Here is a 22680-nt window from a genome sequence, read left to right as displayed (position 1 = left end):
TTGAGGGTCTGTTCTCATAAATGCCCTTCACAAGAGACTCATTGGAATGTATGCATCTTTCTGCCACAATAGGACCAAGAGGACAGCATCATCTTTAAAGCACAGTGAGTACTCTCTAAATTTCAAATCTGTGGGTAACCTTGACCTAGGATATCTTAACTTTGTAAACAATTTCTGTTACTTACCAACCATCCTCATGAGGTATTTTGCTAAAGCAGGTTGAACAGACTATAAACACTGACTTCCCCAACTCACCCCCACCAGACAGGGGTAAGAGTAATTTCCTACACTTCAGATGTCTAAGTAAAAAGTGCTTCCAGCTTCAAGATGGAACGACTGAGCACACTCAGTAGTCTCCCTCCCCATTACGAATCCTAGGCATGATTCCATGATAAATAACAGTAAATAATTAGCTCCTTAAAGACACAGAGAAATTCTCACATGAATAGAAAGGATGTGTAGACATTTAAGGAAAGGATGAAGTATCCATCAAACAGAATACAGAAGCAGGGGAAGAATTACTGTCTGGAATAAGTTGAGGGAATTCAATCCAGAGAGGTAATAGAGCCTTCAGAGAAGGTGATGGAGACAGCCTGGACAGTGTCACCACTGTACACTCAGGAGAGGCAGCACTGTGGATTCAAGGGACCACACTCTACCCTATGTGTACTTTCTAGCTCCCAGCACCTCTAAACTTTCACAGCCTTCATAGCCTAGCCACACCTGTGTTTGAACAGAAAGAGAAGGAATTCATTTTTGCCTTAGTGATGAGCAACCCCAGGGAAGTACCAGAATTCCTAATACCAGCTAACATACTTCACTTTGAGAATTTTGTCCTCTCCTATGCAGTGGGTTAAAAAGAAGAGACAGCTGCCGATTTTACAAAAACTCTCAAGTACTCCAAATTAAATAATCAACTTCTTAAGTGAAGTTACCTGATCATCACTGGATGCCAATACCATTAGGGACAACAAAAAAATTCATGCCAGAGAAAGCAGAAGTGGACAATTATATACTTTGTGCAAATGTGCGAAATTTTTGATTCAAGAAATATCACTTCCAGAAGTCTTTGTAGGGGACTAGAAAACTGGTCTGTACCAGAATAAACTGCATGAGAATAGTAGAAATATTCTTCAGTAAGTCGTCTGAAATACCCCATGTGTCAAAATCTTAGAGGTGGTTTAATTACATGCATACATACATACTTCATAAATATTACAAATAATGATGTAAAAAATTAAATCAGGAAAAAATATTTATTTTTAATGAAATACACATTTTAAAACATGCACGTATCAATACAGCAACTTGTATGACTAATTCTAATAACACTCATGACCTATGAAACTTCCTACCTACCTGTGGATGTTATAAAGCATGTTTTTTAACTGAAAAGATAGAAGTGTGTTGATGGTGCAGATCCTTCTCCATGTTTTTTAACTGAAAAGATAGAAGTGTGTTGATGGTGCAGATCCTTCTCCATCATGCTAGTCAGATTACAGGTAATTTTGTTTTTCTTTTTCATTTGTCTATAGTTTTTCAAATGATCCACAACGAAAAAAGTTTTTTTTTCAGAAATAACTAAATATATCAGCCTAGTTATAATTACTAGTATGCAAACTTTCTTTTCTTTTTTCTTATTTTCGGAGGGGGGGGAGGTGGTGTTGAGACAGGGTTTCTCTGTATACCCCTGGCTCTGTATAGTCCCTCTATTGAACAGGCTGGCCTTGAACTAATTGAGATCCGAATGCCTCTGCCTCCCAAGTGCAGGAATTAAAGGCATGTGCCATGTAAACTTTCTGATGGAGGCAATTTTTCAACTGACATTTTCTCTTCCTAGTTGTCTCTAGTTTAGGTCAACCTGACAAACAAAGACTAACCACTGTGCATATGTTAAATCTAATAAGATAAAAATCATCCAGCCCCAGAAACAAAGTTTCCCCGATAAACCTTAGGAAGTGAAATATATAATTAGCCTTTCATTTGAATTAATAAGATGCCATGTTGTTCTACATAGTAAAAGTAAATAGAAATATATTTAAAACTTACCTCATCTGAAGCTTCTAGGCATTTTCAAAAATAACTATTCAAATATAACTTTCAATACGTAATCAAAACTAACCAAGCATATAAGGAAAGGTACACTGAGTCGAACAGCACTTTTGTGGATGAATAAACCTGCACTAACAAAAGGAAAGACAAATGTGGCCAATATGAACCCCAAATTTCTCCTCCGTTATTGCACTTATTAGACATAGACATTAAAGTCACTACAATTACCATGTTTAGCAAATACAGTCCAGTTGAAATGTGAATGGTAGCATAACAGATTTGAAAAATAACCAATGAGACATTGTACACTGAATAAAGTTGAGAAAAACGAATAAATAGATTTAACAATATTTAAATATTGTTACTAAAAAGTAAATTATAGGATTATAAAAATATGTGAGGAAAATGTAAAATGAAGTGCAAAGAGAAGAAAAGAATGAAATATAGAATGGAGATAACATGCAAAGTAGATACAATGAAAAGTTATAAAATATATGAAATTAAGTTACAGGAGGAGAAAAGAGTGATGAAGCAATATTGAAAGAAAATGACTAAGGGCTTTTGAACGTAATGAATATCACATTGTCCTAGTTTGATTTCTAATGCTTTGATAAATACCAAGGGCAAAAGCAGCTGGGGTGAGAAAAAATGTCTTTGGTTTCATTAAAAGGTTCCATCATCAAGGGAAGCCATGGCAGAAATTTTAGACCTGGAGACAGGAACTGAAGCAGAGACCATGGTACACTCTTTACTCATTCAGGCCCCATAGTTACTCAGTTTGCTTTCCTGTGCCAACCAGAGTCACTCCCTATAGTGCTTTGGGCCCTCCTAAATCAATCAAGAAAGAAAATGCCCCCAAGACCTGCCTATAGGTCAATCTGATGGAGGCAATTCCTCAACGGAGGTTCCCCTTCCCAGATGTATCAAGTTGATAACGTGTAACTGAGAACAACACTGATCCACACATTTAAGCAGTCTAATAAATTCCAGGCAGGAAAAATAAAATGAAATAGATGTATAGAAACACCGTCATTGAAATTAATAATAAAACTATGAGAAAACAAACTCTTAGAAGCTGCTAGGAAAAGAAGAGCAGATGGCGCTTTGCTCCTTAGTAAGTGGGCCTGCACCAAGCGAATGATGCGCCTCTCAGCAGCAGCAATGCATGCTGGGAAACTGATAGAATTTGAAATGCTAAGGGAGAGAAAAGTGATCATGTTAAATTGGATTGTACACACAGAAAAAAAAATATTCTTCAGGAACAAACACAGGATTTAGGTTAAAACTGGAGTAATGTAAACTCATTGCAATGGAAAAAGTCAGGAAGTTTTGACCTGTTTTTTGACCTTTGACCTGACTTTTGTAATTTAAGACTTTACTACTTTGTGACACACATATGTGGGTTTCCTTCGGATTGATCATTTCCATTGCTACAATTTCTTCCCTTGTCCTTAATCTTTGAGAGAAATCCTATTTACTTCCAGGTCAAAACAAGTTCTTACACTCCCTCAAGTATAAATTAATAACCTCCATAAAGCACGTAAATTTAATGTTTAGTCAATTATAACAGTGACATTGTATAAAACTTTATTACTAAAATTATAAAAGTGGAATTTTGGGGATAGCATTGGAAATGTAAATAAAGAAAATACCTAATAAATTTTTTTTTAATTATAAAAGTGGAATTACAAAAGTCTCCGGATTTAAAGGAAAAGGGAGTGGGATAGAAGCACAGTAGGTGCAGAATAAAGCAGAAATCCACAGGAAGATGCCGAGTTAGTCCCCAACTAACTCAGCACTGCATCGAGGTAAACTAAATGCTACAACTTAAAGACAGACAATTTTATACTGGCTGTTTTTAAATGAATTCATACGGTATGTATAATGTGCATCTAAACTGCATGGCTACAGAAAAGTTAAAGGAATGAAAACAAGCCCATCACACAAATATGAACTAAAGTGAAACCTTTATAGTGCTGGGAACAGCCAAAACTCCAAATTGATTGGCTTCAGTAATAGTGTCAGGGTTTGGTGCCCACCCATAAGATGGATCCCAAGTTGGGCCGGTCACTGGTTGGCCATTTCTTCTTTCTCTGCTCTATTTTTGTCCCTGAATTTCTTTTAGAGAGGAACAATTCTGGGTCAAAAATTTTGAAAGTGGGTTGGTGTCCCCATCGCTTCACTGGAGTCCCTGTCTGAAGGTGAACTGTTCAGGTTCTGTGTCCCCACTGTTGGGCATTTTGGCTAAGATCATCTCCCCTGAGTCCTGGGAGCCTCTCACATCCCAGGTCTCTGCATATTTCCATTCATTCTCTGGGCCTTCTGGGCTTCTCTCCTGTCTTCTCCAGTATATAATCCTGCCCCGTTTCTCCTCCTCCTTCTCTCTCTCACTCAGATCCCTCCCTCCCTCCGCCTCCCAGGATTATTTTGTTCACCCCTTCTAAGTGGAATAGAAGTGGAGAAGAAAGAAAGGAGGAGAGGGAGAGGGAGGAGGACAGGAAGAGGAGGGGAAGAAGAAGAAAGAAGAAGGAAGGAAGGAGAAGAAGAAGAAGAAGAAGAAGAAGAAGAAGAAGAAGAAGAAGAAGAAGAAGAAGAAGAAGAAGAAGAAGAGGAGCAGCTCTGCTTCTCTAAGTAGATGACTCTGTCCTCATCCCTCAATGAAAAGATATAAGTTATTTAAATGTTGGAATCTCCATTTTTGGAGACAAGTGAGACATCTTTTCACTCTCCTGAGTCATGTCATTATAACCTAGTGAGAAAACTCATATTCTGAAGTGTTTAACTAATGGTAGATAAACATGGTGCTCCAAGTACCATGTCCCATGGAACGGTATCTTTTCACAGACTTCCATTTTATAGGCATTGAGCACCAGCCTGTCTTTAATTCCCATTAAATCACATATATACATAAAATGTCAGAAACCAGATCTTAAATTTAGCTAAGCAGAGAAAGACAGCTCTACCACCAAGCTTAATTGGGCACTCAAATTTTAAACCTGAGTTTTAACAAAATGACCATTGTCTCCAGAGTAATGTTATGAATTTTCTCTATGCTTTCATCTCAAAAAGGCTATCTCGTGAAATTTTAGAATTGGAATAGTAAACGAAGCAATAGCATGTAATTCAGCACACACCTCCTCTCCTGCCCCCACACAAGAAACAGTGGAACATGAGCTCAGCCTCATAAAAGCAGAGACAGGGAAAGCATCCAGTCCAGCTTTGGAGTTCACTAGCCCATGTTAGCTAAGCTTACATCACTCACATAAAACCAGATCCCACAGGGCTTTGCATTAGGAAAGCATTGGCTCATGTCCCATGTCTGTTACAGTTCACAGAATGTTGTTTTAAATGTGTATCTCCTAATAAATTCAGCCATGGAAGGGAGCCCTGACCAGACAACTGAAAAAATACATGTTATTTTCAAATCAAGGTCAAGTTTTAGAAAGGCATTTAAAGAGATTGAAGGCCATGATATATCTTTCTTTACTATTTGAGAGGCAAAAATAGATAGACTATGTCTTAGTCAGAATTTGTATTCCTGCACAAAACATCATGACCAAGAATCAAGTTGAAGAGGAAAGGGTTTATTCTGCTTACACTTCCGAATTTCTGTTCATCACCAAAGGAAGTCAGGACTGGAAGTCACACAGGTCAGGAACTTGGAGGAAGGAGCTAATAGAGAGGCCCTGCTTACTGGCTTGCCACCCCTGTCATGCTCAGCTTGCTTTCTTACAGAACCCAGGACTACCAGCCCAGGAATGGCTCTTCCCACAATGGGCTCCAGGACAACTCAGCAAGATTTTCTCAGGCTAGAACATATCAAAAGCAGCCAGCATTGGCCGTTCATAGAGAAGTCACTTTTTAAAACAGAAAATGACATCAAGATAACTAGTTGCCAGCAGTCTGAGACGGGCCTCAGGAACAGAGTTCACTGACATAGTGCGCTATTTTAAGAGACAGTCTTCATTTAGAAACCCAGTGATCTACTAGAGAGTGGAAAGTGACTTACAAAAACAGATAACACTAAAGTTACAGATCCTGAGAACCAGGGCTCTTTCGGAGGCATAGTTGACTGCTTTCATTTTATTACATAGCTGAATTGAGATCTGAGGAATGCAAATGTATCTTCAGAGAAACTCATTATTCAGGCATCAATCAAGGAGTCTAGGATGTGGTGTGTGCTGCTGAGATTGTACACATCACACAGTGCCTTGGGTACACATCAGTGAAGGCCCTGATCAATGCAAATTGGGCCCAGTTATGTTTCTATTGTGATCTATGTTACTGAGGATTGAACCTAGGGTCTTGGATTTACTAGGCAAGCACTCTGTCACCAAGCTACCGCCCAGCACATAATCATATGCTTTTGAAAGTCTCCAAACACATAGGATGTGTAAGTGACAGATCAAACCAATCCTTAAAAGAAAGCCTAAAGAAAGAATTCCAAACACCAATAACGATTAAGTTAGGGGGGGAAGTTATGTTTGCGAACATGGATTCAAACTTCTTCACTCTTCACAGTATTTGTGTTTCTCAAAAAATAGATCTTTTCCTGTCATTTGTTTTTATACTGTAAAAGAAGAAATTCTCTTGACACCAAATTTGGTTTGTAACTCTAAAGAACTCTTGAAGAAAATCAAGGAGCATGGATGAAATGCAAAGGGCACTGTAATATTAGTCATGCCACCTGGGAATGGTCCACACAGCATCTGTCTCATGACACTACTATAGCCTAAAGCTCTTGCTCTTTTGCTCTAGGTTCCCCTCCTCTCCTCTCCCCTCCCCTCCCCTCCTCTTCTTCTTCTCTCTCTCTCTCTCTCTCTCTCTCTCTCTCTCTCTCTCTCTCTCTCTCTCTCTCTCTCTCTCTCTCTCTCTCTCTCTCTCTCTTTCTCTCTCTCTCCTCTCTGTTCTCTCTCTCCTCTCTCTCTCTCTCTCTCTCTCTCTCTCTCTCTCTCTCTCTCTCTCTCTCTCTCTCTGTGTGTGTGTGTGTGTGAGAGAGAGAGAGAGAGAGAGAGAGAGAGAGAGAGAAAGAGAGAGAGATTCTGTTTGTCTGTGTCTCTGTCTGTCTTTCTCTCTGTGTATGTATGAGTATATGTGTGTGTGCATGTGTCTGTCTTTCTCTCTGTACCTGTCTATCTTTGTCTTTCTGTCTTTGTTTCTGTCTCTCTCCCCCACACACACACGTAAATATTAAAATACATGCCATCAAACCTTTTAAAAAATCAAATACTGAACATTCTTAACCCTGGCACAGACTGTTTGTGGAGGCTTTAGATATGAATGGACATTAAATAAAAAAGTTGACATTGAAAACAAGCAGCAACTGTGGAACATGTATTCTTGGCTGTGGCTCCATCTTCTTATGCATATTTCTTGAGGGTGTACTTTTACCAAAGCACTTTCTCACGTGTTGTCACATTGATCTGTAGCCATATAAATGTTTAAGATAAATCATTCATATCCAAATTGCATCCAGTTAATGTAAATGGGAAATTCTTTAAAGATAAAACCCTTAAGTTACTAAATAAATAACATGGTAAAGATTTGACCATCCCCAAAATTCTCCAGAATAATTTAGTGTTCAATTCACATACTAAAATATCTGGCCTATTTTTAAATTGAGTAAAAAAAATAATAAATAACTATGCATTTTATCAGTGGCATGGAATTACGGCATACATTTGCAATGTACGTGTAGCTGAAGGGAATAAGGTTAACTCTACTGGCCAACATGCCAATCTGAGCTTCCCAAAACCCACTATTCCCTGTGTCCCTGTGCTCACATACTGAAACTTTGTTTCTAGGTGAAGCCTTTTCCACATACAAAGGAACTATATTGTTCAAACAGTGCTCCTTCCACAAGGACTCAAGGACCCAGTGACATTCTCAGAATCTGACCTTCCAATGTGTAACATAACAGTGACACCCCCTACTTATCACTGCTAAGACAAAGAACAGATTTTTCAGAGGCTCTGTACTAAGATGGATGGAGCCTGGGCTTTTGGCAAGGCTTCAGTGCTAGGTCTAGATCCGCATTGTAATTCAGGTCTGTGGTTCTCCAAGTATGATCCCCACACTTGCAGCATCAGCAACACCTGAGAACTTAATAGAAATGCACATTCTTGGGCTCCACAGTCTTCTGACTCAGAAACTCTGGGAGGGAAGCCCAGCATTCTGGGTTTTAACAAGCTATCCAGAGGATTCTACTGTGTACTCAAGACGGAGGGCAATGTCTACTAACTAATCACTTCTCTGAAGTCTCAATACATTTAGCCCTAAATAGGTCTGAGCTTCAGTCTGCTTCTCCAGGGGACTATGCAACATCAAACAGATTTTACTACATGAAACATTGCTTCAAAACCTTGTAAATTACTGAACAACTATAAAGTACTGATGCAAAGAAATACCTTCCTGTGCTATTTCTAGATCTAAAATGCCATGATATTGCAGGTGAGTAGAAAGATCGCCAATAGAGTCTGACAAGAGTGTTACTAAAAAGTGCAAAGCTTTGCTACAGCATTCAAAGATGAGGTTTTCCTCTGAATTTCACATCAAAGTCAGACCTCGAGATGCTCCCTGGTGATAGTCATTAAAATTTTTTTGTCAGCCAGGCATGGTAGCCCATGCCTTTAATCCTACCCCTCAGCAGCCAGAGGCAGGTGGATCTCTGTGAGTTCAAGACCAGCCTGGTCTACAGCTCCATCTCCAGAATGGCCAGAGCTGTTACACAAAGAAACCCTGTTTCAAAAGATGTTTTTGTCACTTCAGTTAAGTCAACTTCTTTTTCAAATCACTGAAGTTTGGGTAAAGAAGAGCTAGTGAAGGAAGCTTTTCTTTGCCCAAAAATGCACAGATCTTTTAAAATTATTTCAAAGGGACTAAAAATCTAAGGAATTCACCTTTCTCCCCTGTTGAAAGGATTTAACCACTATTGCTTTAGAGACTGAATTTTCTATTTTATCTTAAAAATGGAAAAAGATATTGTTAGTACTTGACTCTCACAACCCCACTGATAGCTTATCCAAAGTTCTTAGTAGCAAGCAATGGCAATATTTTTCCTTCTCCATTCTCAAACGTTGTAAGTGCATCTGATCACTTTTTCCCTCCGTCTTTTGGAGACAATGAATTACTACTTACCTGGCCCCTTTTCTTTCCAAGCTAATGTCTACTTCTTCAATGTTCCTAGTTTTTTTTTAATGTCTGTTTTTCTTGCTTTTTATGAGCTCTTCAAGACTTGACATTCAAATTCCACACAAGCAATATCCATCATTGTTCATTTGTTTGACTAGGATATTATGATGGTAGGAAATCCATTTTAAATTTTATTTTGAGAAAACCAGCAATACTGCTCCGTGAGTAACACACTTGGTTGCCAAGCCAGATAACCTGAGTTAGATCATAGAAATCCACATAGCTGAAAAAGAGAATCAACTCCCAAAAGTTGTCCTGTGGCCTTCATCACACATGTGCGATGGTTCACACACAAACACTAAATAAAATAACCAATTACTTGCTTTGCTCAATTCAAAAAATTATTTTAATTATGTGTACATGTGCAAGGATGTACACGTGAGACTGAGGGATCGGTAACATCAGAGCTGCCTAACATGGGTGCAAGGAACCCCTCTGATGGTCAGAATTCCTCCAGTATTCAAGAGCAACACTTAAGAGGGAGTGGCCAGAGGAGACACTCAATAAGTGATAGCTGAACTGGACTCTCTTCACACAGTACAGTTAAATCTGTTGCAGATCCAAACTAAGTTTTACACTTTACCAAAGTGTAGTGGGTTGAATAGTTCCATCTACCCAAAAGCAGCATATCACAGAATTATAGCTAGGATGAAGTCATTATGACTAAGGGCAGACAAAAGTCCAAGGACTTGTATCTTTCTAAGAGGAAAAAAAAAAACAGATTTAAACTACTAAACCAAACCAGCCATTTCCATAACTGCCACTGTTCCACATACTGTCCACTCACTGTGGATCATAAGTTACATTTTGGAAATCTCACTCTGTCAAAGAAAGTTTAAAATAAAAGATGCCAATTTCTGACAATCTAGTTCCTCAAAGGCCTGCTCATTCCAATCTATTCTGATAAATGAAAGTATAAAAAAAAGTAAACATGATTTTTAAAAGGTCCAGTAATTAAAACCAAATATCTGAAATATATTGCTTGAAGAAGAGTATTCAATATATAATGTTAAGTGAAAAAGATTTTTTAAGAAGTATAATTTCAATTGTATTCTAAAGTGAATATGTAAAAATTAAATACTTACAGAAGAATAACATATTGTCTCTGAAAAATAAACTTAAAGGCACCTCATACTTTGTAGTTTACAATCTTACACACACTTTCAAAATATTTCTATTCTATTATAAAATTATATGTTTCATTATATATAACTTATATATTACATATTATAATATGATTGCATCATTTTCTCCTTCCCTGTCACTCCTCCACACCCACCCATATAACCCTGTTGCTCTCTTTCAAATTCATGGCATCTGGTTTCATTAATTGTTGCTACATACATATATGGATGCACCTTTTATACAGTGAATGTTTCCTTTTATTACTTTACTCTTGGTTTTCGTTTTACAAGATCCCAGGCTGGCCAAAGTTCCATCTCAAAGGTTTGATTATCCTAGCTCCATGAGCATGACAGGCCTGTGTTTCCACACCAGGTTTAGGAAGTGCTGGTGATCCAACAGGGCTTTATGCATGCTAAACAAGAACTTCACCAGCTGTACTAGAGCCTCAGGCCCAATTACTTATAACTGGAAAAATATTAAGCAAGTTATGGTGACACACACTTGGAATCAGGTTTCCAGTTAACATACATTCTTATTTGTATAATAACTCCTGATTTAAAACATCAGCTTTGCAGGTAGCAAGGACTGGAAAGATGGCTCAGCAGTCAAAAGCACTTGTTCTTCCAGAGGACCCAGAATCAATTCCCAGCACTCATGTGCCTGCTCACAGATATTCATAATAGTAATTCTAGAGGAATCCAATGCTCTCCTCTGACCTCTGCAAACACCAGATATGCACAAGGGTCCACAAAGAGTTGCACAGTCAAAACACTCATATACATAAAATAAATAAATCTTTATAAATCAGCCTCAAATATTTAAAAGCTACCTTAGTAAAAATTATATATTATTGCAAAATAACATTTTCTAAGTTTCACAACAAATTTTAGACCATAAAACTCAAATAAAAATCATTTTTAAGAGAACAGCAATGGCAGAGCATGGTGGTACATGCCTTTAATCCCAGAACTCAGGAGGCAGAGGCAGGTGGATCTCTGTGAGTTCAAGGCCAGCCTGTTCTACAATGGGAGTTCTAGGACAGCCAGGGCTATTGCACAGAGAAACTCTATCTCAAAAGCATGGCAGTAAAAGAAACTATTAAATCTATTCTACAGAATGTAACTCCAGTGCTGGAGATCATAGTGGGCTTCACAAAACCACAGCTTCCCCTTTGCTCCTTTATTTTTCATGGCTTTCAACACTTTATAGTAAGAATGGGTTGTAAAACACATGCTTCAGAAATCAACGTTTCCTACAGCCACCCATAGACAGTGAGTAGTCACTACAAGTGCTGGGGTTGTGCATTACCAAACAGTTCACAGATAATTCATTAGCAAAGTAATTGCCATTCTTTCGACAATCTCTATAAAATGTTTTATAATCATTTACACATTTAATGTGCTCATGAGTAAGGTGGCTTTAAGTAGCACCTCAACTTGTCTGAAATCATAGTTTAGTAAATAAGAACTTAGAAATTTAAACTAATGGATATATGACTCCAAAGTTTGTGTCCTTTATTGTTAAAGTCTGTGGTCTTCATTGCTAAAGTCTGTGGTCTTCATTGTTAAAGTCTGTGTCTTTCATTGTTAAAGTCTGTGTCCTTCATTGTTAAAGTCTGTGTCCTTCATTGTTAATGTCTGTGGCCTTCATTGTTAAAGTCTGTGGTCTTCATTGATGTTTACAACCATTACTATGAAACTGAATGCTATACCACTTACATAGTATATATACTACAGAGCCAACAATTCATCTCTGCATTTGCCATGTGTTTTGTCAATTTGTCCCATCTCTCAACTATGGAATATGGATTTTACACCAATAATTTGCAAAATGTCACTACTGTTTCAGAAAGGAAAATCATTTTTAAAATTCCAAGGTAAAAAAAATTGGGGAACAAAGCTCAGATGAGTTTGTGTACTAGCTTATTACATAAGGTTTACAGAATTTTCTGAAAACAAACCTGGCATAGATCATGTCAAAGGCATGCTAAAATTATTGGAAGCAGGGGTATTTAAACATAACTGTTGATATAGAACCACTTTTTAGAGAAAACTGAATTATTGGCAATACCAAGGTGGGTGCTAAGTAGAGTTAGAGAACATTATTTTAGTTTTTATTTAATAAATAATATTAAGATGAAATTCAATATATGTTTGATAGTAAAGTTAACATTTGAACCTCAACATAGACTTGAAAAGGATCGTTCCTTTCCACGGTCTGTGCTCCCGTGGTACCATGGGACTGGTGACATTGGAAGGATGTTCTGGAAATTAAGGTTTTGTCACATTGTGACAGATTTAAATCAAACCCATAGTATGAATAAAATCATGGACTCTTTACCAAGTCTTTGCTGAAAACATCTATTCTTTCCTATAATTTGAACTATAAAATTGTTAACAGCATAGAAAATCCTTTAACATATTAAATGTGTGATGGTTAATATTTATTGTCAGTTTGCTAGGCTTTAAAATCACCTAGAAGACAAGCTTTGGGGAATGTCCATTGGGATTACTTAGACTGGTTAGCCAGTGGCCATTTTTGTGAGGAATTATTTAGATTTAGTTAAGAGAGGTGAGAAGACCCATTCTGAATGTGGGCAGAACCATTCCATGTGCTGGGTCCCACAATACATAAGAGAGCCCTAGCATTCAATATGGACAAATACGACCAGTTGTTTCACCTGCCTGATGCCCTAGCTTCCCCACCACCATAAACTCAGCCCTTGAACTGTGAGCCACAACCAGCCCCTCCTTAAGATACCTCTGTCAGACGGTATGATAAAGAAGATAATTGACTAAGATAAAAGACATCAAGAGAAGAAAGTAAGATAGGAAATGACTATAGAATTTTGGTAATTCTACTTCCAAGGCTATATCTAGAGAAATTGAAAGTGAAAACTCAAACTTGTATGACAAAGTTTGCAGCAGCATAGCTCACAGTAAGCAAAGCACTGAAACACCGCAAGTGTCGATCCACAGAACAATGGGGAAGCAAAAGGTGCACATGCTTGTTGTATGGGTGACTAGGATTCAGCCTAGGACAAAGAGGAAAAAGCCAACTCTTGATAGCAGGGATGAACACTGTGCTAAGTAAAATAAGCCCGTCACAAAAGGACAAATGCCAGGGAATGTCTTCTGTGGGGTGCACCAAGTACTCAAGTACGTAAAGACAGAACATAGAATGGTAGTGTCAAAAAAAATCAAAAACAAAAACAAGAGAAATACCTTATCTTAAAATGCTGGGATAGGTGCTAACAAGCAAACTGGAAACTTATCCAGTTGGGAATGTGTCAAATGATACCGTTTCAGTCGGTAAGATAACACAGTAAGTTCTGGAGAGAGATGGCAGGGACAGATTGTATCAAAGTACTTGGTCTCAAGAATGTCCTCTTAAAGATAAAGGTTTTGAGCCTGGCGGCACACACCTTTAATCTCAGAACTCAAGAGGCAGAAGCAGGTAGATCTCTGTGAGTTCAAGGCCTGATTGGTCTATAAAGCAAGTCCGGGACAGGACAACCAGGGATACTATAAAAAGAAATAAAACCTTGTCTAAAAATACCAAAAAAAAAAAAAAAAAGACTTTTATGATGCATATTTTACCATGATTGGAATATTGCATATATTTTCATAAAGCAAATTTTGAACCCAATATTTCACATTTTCATCCTTTCTTGTATTAAAATTATATTAATTTATTTATAAAATAAATTAATTTAATTTAATTATAAAATAAGATGAAAATGTCTAAAAACTACAATTTGAATCAGTTAGTAAGAATAAAATTAATAGATCTGCAGGTATTTACTGAATACTTGCTGGATAAATGTACTAGTAATTATTTACTTGAATGTTATGTTCCAGCGTGCTCACTTGGATATAAAAATGCAATATGAAAAACAGCTATTACTTTCCCCCAAAGTTACAAGTAGCCAAAATGAGCTGTCTCTGTTATTTGAAATAAACAAAGTCAAAAATTCACTTCCAAATGGGAAAGAAAGTGTGTTTTCATAGCTAATGGCTTAAAAACAATGAACAAAAGGGTCATGTCTGGATTCACTATACAGGATAAAGTCTTGAGCCCAAGAAAGTAGTCTTTTCAAACAAGTCAGAGGTGACCAAAAGCAGTGTGTAATAACCAAAAAATTTAATCATAACTGATAGATTAAATATTTATGATAACAACCAGAGTTCATTTGGTTCAAACACATTCAGCAGGCACAGAACACAAGGAAAAGAATGCAAAAGAATGGGACTTGAAATCCTAGCACAAAGCAAACCTTTGAGTCACTGTACAATTACAATTACTACAGCTTTTGCTGGCTGCTTGTATTTTCTATTCCCAACAGTATAAACAGAATGATTTTCAACTACAGTAACAATTGACAGTACTTACGCCTGCTGGAAATATCTGGATTACATTTCCAGCTATGTCCAGGACTCTTAGTTTTCCAAGATGACAAATTTCCTGTGTCATAAGACAAAAAAAAAAAAAGAGAGAGAGAGAGAGAGAGAGATTTTTAATATAAAACTGTAAGTATTGACTTGGTTCAGAGTGAATAGAGATCGCTCCATCAAAACAGTCTTCCCTAAAGAAATCTCTATGGACGGCCCAATAACTACAAACCCTTATTTCTTCTATGTACTCTAGAGCAATATAATATATTCTCAGTTAACTATTTCTAGGTCTAACCCAACTCTTGCTGTTATTAAGTACAATCATATTCAACTTCCTAAGCACCTTTGTATTTTAATTTCTTCACTTTCTAATAAACAAATGATATGTGCTTGTGATGATGAGGTAGATTAACTGAGTTATGAAATTCAAACAGCCTAATATTCAATGAGCCCTTTCAGACACCATATATTATTAAAGTAGAAACCCTGAGAAACATAAAACATAATTCTGGAGTGTTTCCTGTAATGATAACTTCAGCAGGATTTCTAATACATCTATCTTCTGCTTAACACTATGATAACAAAACCCTTTCTTCACAAAAGAAATAAAACCCAGAACTATATCTATCTACATGGTCAGTACAACTGTAAATTACCATAGTAACCACATGGTTGTTGTGAAACATCTTATTTCTAGTATTTCTATTAAAAAGCAAATGTAAACTAGGATTTTAAATCCTGGAAACTTCAAAACCAATTGAAATTGAAAAACGAGAGGATAATTTATCAAATGACTTCCAGTATTGTAGAAATGCTTCTGAACTATGTCCGATTTTCTGAAGAACCGCCAAACTGATTTCCAGAGTGGTTGTACCAGCTTGCAGTCCCACCAGCAATGGAGGAGTGTTCCTCTTTCTCCACATCCTCGTCAGCATCTGCTGTCAGTTTTTGATCTAAGCCATTCTAACTGGTGTGAGGTGGAATCTCAGGGTTGTTTTGATTCGAATTTCTCTGATGATTAAGGATGTTGAACATTTTTTTAGGTGTTTCTCAGACATTCAGTATTCCTCAGTTGAAAATTCTTTGTTTAGCTCTGTACCCCATTTTTTAATATGGTTGTTTGGTTTTCTGGAGTCCAATTTCTTGAGTTCTTTATATATATTGGATATTATCCCCCTATAGGATTTAGGATTGGTAAAGATCTTTTCTCAATCTGTTGGTGGCCTTTTGGTCTTATTGACAGTGTCCTTTGCCTTACAGAAGCTTTGCAATTTTATGAGGTCCCATTTGTCAATTCTTGATCTTCCAGCACAAGCCATTGGTGTTCTGTTCAGGAATCTTTCTCCTGTGTCCATATCTTCGAGACTCTTCCCCACTTTCCCCTCTATAAGTTTCAGTGTCTCTGGTTTTATGTGGAGTTCCTTGATCCACTTAGACTTGAGCTTTGTACAAGGAGATAAGAATGGATCAGTTTGCATTCTTCTACATGCTAACTACCAGTTGAGCCAGCACTATTTGTTGAAAATACTATCTTCTTTCCAAGGAGGAACATCAATATAAACTAACCAGTACCGCCAGAGCTCCTTGGAACTAAACCACCAATCAAAGAAAACACATGGTGGAACTTGTGGCTCTAGCTGTATATGTAGCAGAGGATGGTCTCTCAATGGGAGGAGAGGCCCTAGGTCTTGTGAAGGCTCTATGCCCCAGTATAGGGGAATGCCAGGACTGGGCATGGGAGTGGGTGGGTTGGGGAGCAGGGGCATGGGGGAAGGGATAGGGGATTTTTGGAGGAGAAACTAGGAAAGGGGATGACATTTGAAATATAAATAAAATATCTAATAAAAAATAATTGATGCAGTTGAAAAATAATGAGTCAAATTTGAGAGTTAAAATTTTGAAGTGGAAATATTGATTTACAAGTTTCATATGAAAAAGACACTGAAATTATGGTTTTTTAAAAAAAGAAATGCTTCTAAAATGCTACTATTATTTTGATGGTAGTGTTTCTCCCTAGGGAAATAGCGTATCTCTTTAGCCATATCTAGTAGTCGCCATCTTTTCTCACATGTTGCATTGTCTGGAAGCAGATGATGCATTTGTGATACTGAGTGTACTTTAGATTTCCCTCTTTGTAAAAGCCAGGCCACGAAGTAAGAGTGGAACAGAAACTGTTCCATGAAGAGAACACGATGCCTGGGATAGAACTGTAGGAAGGTAGAGTGCTAAAATAACAGAAAAGAACCAAAGATGACAGACAGGGAGACATCAGGATTCAGAAGTTCTTTTAGGTTTATGTATATGTGTGTGTATGTTTATGTATATGTGTGTGTATGTTTATGTATATGTATATGTGTTTGTGTGTGTGTGTGTGTGTGTGTGTGTGTGTGCTTTGCTTGCACACATGTCTGTAAACCACATGTGTGCACAGTGCCATAAAGCCAGAAGAGGACATTAGATCCCCTGTGACTTAAATTATGGATGGTTGTAAGCTACGTATGTACTGAAAATTGAATCTTGGTCCTCTGTAAGAGCGTCAAGTACTCTGAACCACTGAGCTATCTCTCTAGTCCCTAGATGTGAGTCTTCATTCTCCCTGTTTAACAGGCAGAAAGACTACTTTATCCCCATCAATCCATCAACCTTGTCCCATTTACCTAGCTTAAGTCTTAAGCCTGTCACCGGGCTAATCACTATGTCCCATAGGAAGGAATATTCTAACTTGGCTCGAAGACCAGTGTAGTGGAATAGGACAAGACTAAGCAAAGCTCAGAGACTTACAGGGGGAGGAAACTTACAAGGCTATAATATGAGAACAAAAGAAAATGGAAGCCAGACAGAGAAAAGCCAACATAGCCAACTATACCATAGGCATAAAGCTAAATACCGTTGGCATTCCTTATGACTATGGAAAGCATCAATTACATTGAAATTTTTAATAAATTTCCTTTGACCACTATGACCAAGGCAAATGCCAAGGTATTGACTCAACTTGGGAAACTCTAATCTGACAAAGTTAAGAAGCTTGGCTGTAGGACTTGTCTGTACTTTTAATATGTAAATACATTATAAATGTCAAAAAGAGGAGATAAGTTGGTTTTCTGGAACAGAGAACTATAAATTAGATATCTAACAAATATAGCAATATATTCTCACCTTCACAGAATATAGAAGTCAAAGTATGGTAGGGCTATTATGTGACCTCTTCTGGGTTAGAAACTGCCAACTTCTTGTGATACATCACATGATGGAAAAAGATCTTTGTTCCTCTGAAGCCTCCTAAGGTGCTTTGTTCTGTTTTCTGTTTTGGTGTGATTTGCTTTGTCTTAGCTTGGTTTGGGTTTGAGTTACTTGTTTAAGACAGGGTCTCATGTATGCCAAGAGGCCAGCCTCAATCTTGTCATGTAACTAAGGATGCTTCAGCACTTTTTGGATTTTGCATGTTGGGATTGCAGGATTGCACTAGCATGCTTAATTTTAGATCTCTTTAATAAGGATGACAGTTTCATTCATGAGGAACCAACCCTCAAGATACTGCCACTTCCTGTCCCATCACACTAATATTACAAATCATTGCGATCGGGAGCCTCTTGAACCACATGGAGCCCCGAGGAACTATGCTGGACTGATGCTCTTAGTAGGCTGCTTTGGGAAGCGAGTGATGCATTCGCCTCTGTGCTGCCACTCTCCCTCCAGTTCCTCATTGTGTGCCTTCTGCCATGAATTCTGAAGTTCTTTGTTGGCCTTTGAAATGCTGATACCACTATGACCAGCTCGCAGCCAGAGGAGTCTTGGTTCTCCAGTGGCAAGGAATAGCCATCTGTATTTGAGCAGATGATTCAAGTGTATTTCCTAAGTAGTTAGTGTCTCATGATCCACCTCCATCTCCTGGATCTGCTTCATGAAAGCAAACTCATTTTAAGAGAAGATTTCTGTACAAATCCCAAAGCTGCCTCGGGCTGTTTCTGTTTACCGTCTACTTAGCCATTCACATACTCAAATCCAAATGGTTATTCTTAGACTTCAACTATGACAAAAACAGTGAACCTTTTACGTTAAGATTATACTCCAGAAGCCCCACATCTATCTTGTACTCAAAGGGCTCTTTTTCTATCCCCAGGAACAGAGCAATCAAATTAGAGTCCCTGGGGAATCTGACACAAAATATAGACAGAATATGCATTCATAAACATGTATAGACATACACATAATTCATAATGTATCAGAAAGTGATTCACACCTTCATTAAATTACCAAAACAAATGAACTTTGAAGTGCTTTGTCATTTGTGTTTTGCCATTTATAATGCAGGTTGAATTGAACAATGATATAGGCTACCTCCCAATCTGTTGAAGGAGTTCTTCTCCGACAGCAATGGAAACAAAAGCAATGGCCCTATTTTCTTTACCTCTGGCAACTCTTCAATGTTGTTCCTGACCAGAAAGAGCTGCTGAAGGTTCTTCAGGAACTTGATCTCCTCAGGGATGTACACGATCTGATTGTAGTTTAGATGCAGTTCAGAAAGATGCTCAAGGGAACAAAGCTCTTTGGGAATCACAGTGAGATTGTTACGGTTGAGGCTTAAGTAGGTAAGACTCCTTAACCTAAAACAAGAAACAAGAAAAGCATGTGACTCAAAATCATCAGACAACGAAAGTCTATTATTAAAGCGCCACATGTTTTCTTGGAGACCCTCTGAATCTTACCAAGTTAAGTGCCTGAAACTACTGAGACTCTTTTGAGCATAAAAGGGCTTTACTGAAACAGAGTTAGGAAAACGTAGTACCTCACAACTGCAGCACTTGAGTGAGCTAGCCAGGGCAGTGCTGATGAGCAGGCTATGGTGGCAGAGGCCAGGAGAGCTGATGGGCTGACCAGCTCAGCTACCACCAAGGCCCAGATCTAGGACTTTCATTTGGCCCATCAGCAACATCTACCCCTCCTATGAACTGCTGAAGCAGATGAAAGGGCTCATCCTGCTGTTCCAAAGCTACAGGATCTCCAAGACACAAGGCAACAGCAGGACATCCTAGAGGAGTCTCAGTGAGGAGCCAGTATTTCTAGCGTAACAGAAGCCAGAAGCCTCGCACAAGACCAGTGTCTCTTTGCAATGAACATTTGCAAGGAAAGAAGCTATTTGGACAAAGGGGTATACTGGGTGACGCACTGCAGATTTCACAATGAGATTTTGGTTTTGGTTTTGTTTTGTCCAGGGAGGGTAGGTTACAAGAGTGCAGGGGGATATGGAAGTACTGGGAAATGAGTGGGATTAGGGTCCATGAAATAATCAATAAATATTATGATATAATCAGAAATAATCAATAAATATTATGATAAGAAAGTAATGGAAATAGCAAAAGACATGCAGTGTTTTCCTCAGTATCTAGTCATAGCCTTGCTTCAATTGAGCACACTGTGTTACCAAAGGGAGGAGGCTTTCTTTTTCTCTTCTATTTTTCTTCATCCAGACTCTATAATGAGCTCAGAGCTTACTGCAAACATATTTGTCAAGTGTTTGGGTGAGTCAGGGGAAGAGTGGTGAATTAGGTAGGAGTCTACCACCCTTCTCCTTTCAAGAACACAAAAAGAGCCAGTCTCCTTTCAGACAGAAGCCAGAGGAGCTCTGCATTTGCAGTTTCTCCTTGCTCTGTTTCCCCTGTAAAGGGTTAATAGATAACTTCACAACATAGCTTCACGGGGTTGCATATGAGAAAAGATGAGTCTTTGATGCTTTCCTCTCTCCCATCTTCTGTTTCAGAGAGTCTGTCTGCAGGAAGCTTCTACTGACTTCTATGCAGCTATGCACCGCCACTCACCGTCGTTATGTGGACCCCAAGCCCATGAGCTGCGAGGCTTAAGATATCTTAACCAACAAATTCTTCTCTACCCTGCTGAATTCTGAACAGAGAAGACAGAAAACAGGCATCCAAACAGAGTCAACACAAGCTACACTACCCTCTTAATCAGTGTATTGATTCATAGCCTTTCCTGCTGACACAGCTGCTTGATTTCTGGAAGAAGAGGAGGATGCTACACGGGCCTAATGCTTTTCCCGAAATTCACATCCAAAATACTCAGTCCTTCATCTCTAGAAAGGAATGCATGTGAAGAACATAAAACAGCTGGAATAAAAAGCAACTTATAATAGTGATAATGAAAATCGTATTGAGAACTCAGCTTTTTTTTCATTTCTATTCTTGAAAGTGCATTCATTTTTATTGTGTGTGTGCTCTCTCTCTCTCTCACACACACACACACACACGTCTTGACTACATGCTGTGTACTGCATGCAGTCAGGTGCCCACAGAGACCAAGAGATGGGAAATCATCTGGACTGAAGTTACAGGTAGTTATGTGCTGCTGGGCATGGGTGTAAAGTAGAAACCCAGGGCTTCTGCAAGAACAGCAAATAACCTTAACTACTTAGCCACCGATCCAGATCCCAAGAACTTACTAAATCTTGAATGACAAAACCACCTTATAAATACTATTCTTACCCTCGCTGTAAAGATGGGAACCATTGAGGTTTAACCCTTAACCATTACGGGAAGATAAAGAAATCTCGTCCAGTGGAGCTAGAGAGATGACACTGTGGTTAAGGCTCACATACTGCTCTTGCAGATGACCCAAATATATGGTTCTTGATGTCCAACATCGGGCAGCTCACAATCTCCTGTGACTCCAGCTTCGGAGAATCCCACTTTGTTTACAGGCTTCCTCAGGAACCTGGATCTCACATGCACACATCCACACATAGACACACGTACATCCCCAATGATGAACTCTAGTCTCTAATCACACTACCGTACTCAAGTGTACACACACCTTTAAAATAAAATTAAAATGTTGAAAATAAAAGAACCTTCTCCAGGATAGGAAATGGACAATTAGCCTGTATCTATGGCCTGGTCAGAATATGGACAGCTTAGAGCTAGCTATAAAAAACAATGGGGGCCTACTTATGACCCTACCTTTCCTAACAAAAGCTGTCCTTTCATCTTCTTGCATATTCGCTTACATCTATATGCTTCCTTAAACAGTGTACACCCCACTCCAAACACAGACAGCTTCTCAAACTGGAAAATCATACTGTCACGACAAGTGGTCTGAAGTTCAGCTATTCAAAATTCTCCCATTAAAAGGCAAAGGGAGCAAGATCTAGGGCAGTCAACTAACTGATCCGAGGCTAGTTGAACAAAGATATATCCTGAACCTGATTCACCATATCTCTTTAGCAGGTCTTTGTCTGTTCACTATATCATTATCAATTCATAAACCAATTAACTGATAAATCAAAACCATGGAAAAACAAGCAAGCAACTACTGGCATTTTAATTGTCCTTAGTATTTCCCTTCCACAGAAATTAGATTGCTTCTTTTGTTTTTTGTTTGCTTGTTTGTTTTTTCCTGCCACTTAAAGGACTATAAAAGTATTTGAAAAGAAGTACAGACAAGTGAATTGATACAGAGTAGGCTCTCCAAGCAGTCCTGTGTTGAGGACTGCTCACAGTTTCACATTCTCTTTGTAATTCATATGTTTCTGTTCAATACGCAATAAAGAGTCCCCAAAGGAGACTTGAGCAGAGTTCTCTCCATCTGTCAGAGAAATAGCTCAAAGACTGCACTGCCTCAGAAGGACAAGGCCGTCAGCTGGCTCCAGCAAAACACTCTAATGATAGCCTGTCTGCACAGATGTGCAGGGTAAGGGAAAACAACATATTTTGGTTGTGGCTAATGATAATAAAATGTGCCGTTTTTTATTTAATGAAAATGACATCGTAATTTTAAATCCTTTGCTTTTATATGACCTTTTCCCATACAGCTCAAAATGGTTTATGACACTACTGAAATAAAATTTAATGTCCCCAATCTGGCTGAGCAAGCTCCAAGAACCCCTGAGCTAGCATATCAATAGCAT

The 22680-nt window shown here is 38.3% G+C and overlaps 1 protein-coding gene across 1 annotated transcript in view; it reads right to left on the bottom strand.

Annotated features, from left to right (window-relative positions):
* The window catches only part of Lrrc69 (leucine rich repeat containing 69), a 146686-nt gene that overhangs the window by 103395 nt on the left and 20611 nt on the right, over positions 1-22680 (bottom strand). Inside the window, exons 4-5 of the mRNA XM_021160582.2 lie at positions 19171-19366; positions 14761-14832 (exon numbers count right to left, since the gene is read on the bottom strand). Of these exons, the coding sequence (XP_021016241.2) occupies positions 14761-14832; positions 19171-19366 (268 nt within the window). The remainder of the gene's footprint in view (positions 1-14760; positions 14833-19170; positions 19367-22680) is intronic.

The sequence above is a fragment of the Mus caroli genome, unplaced genomic scaffold (assembly GCF_978045245.1).
Source record: "Mus caroli unplaced genomic scaffold, Mus_caroli_1 scaffold_6, whole genome shotgun sequence".
Classification (NCBI taxonomy): Eukaryota; Metazoa; Chordata; class Mammalia; order Rodentia; family Muridae; genus Mus; species Mus caroli.
This window is presented reverse-complemented; position numbering and strand designations above follow the sequence as displayed.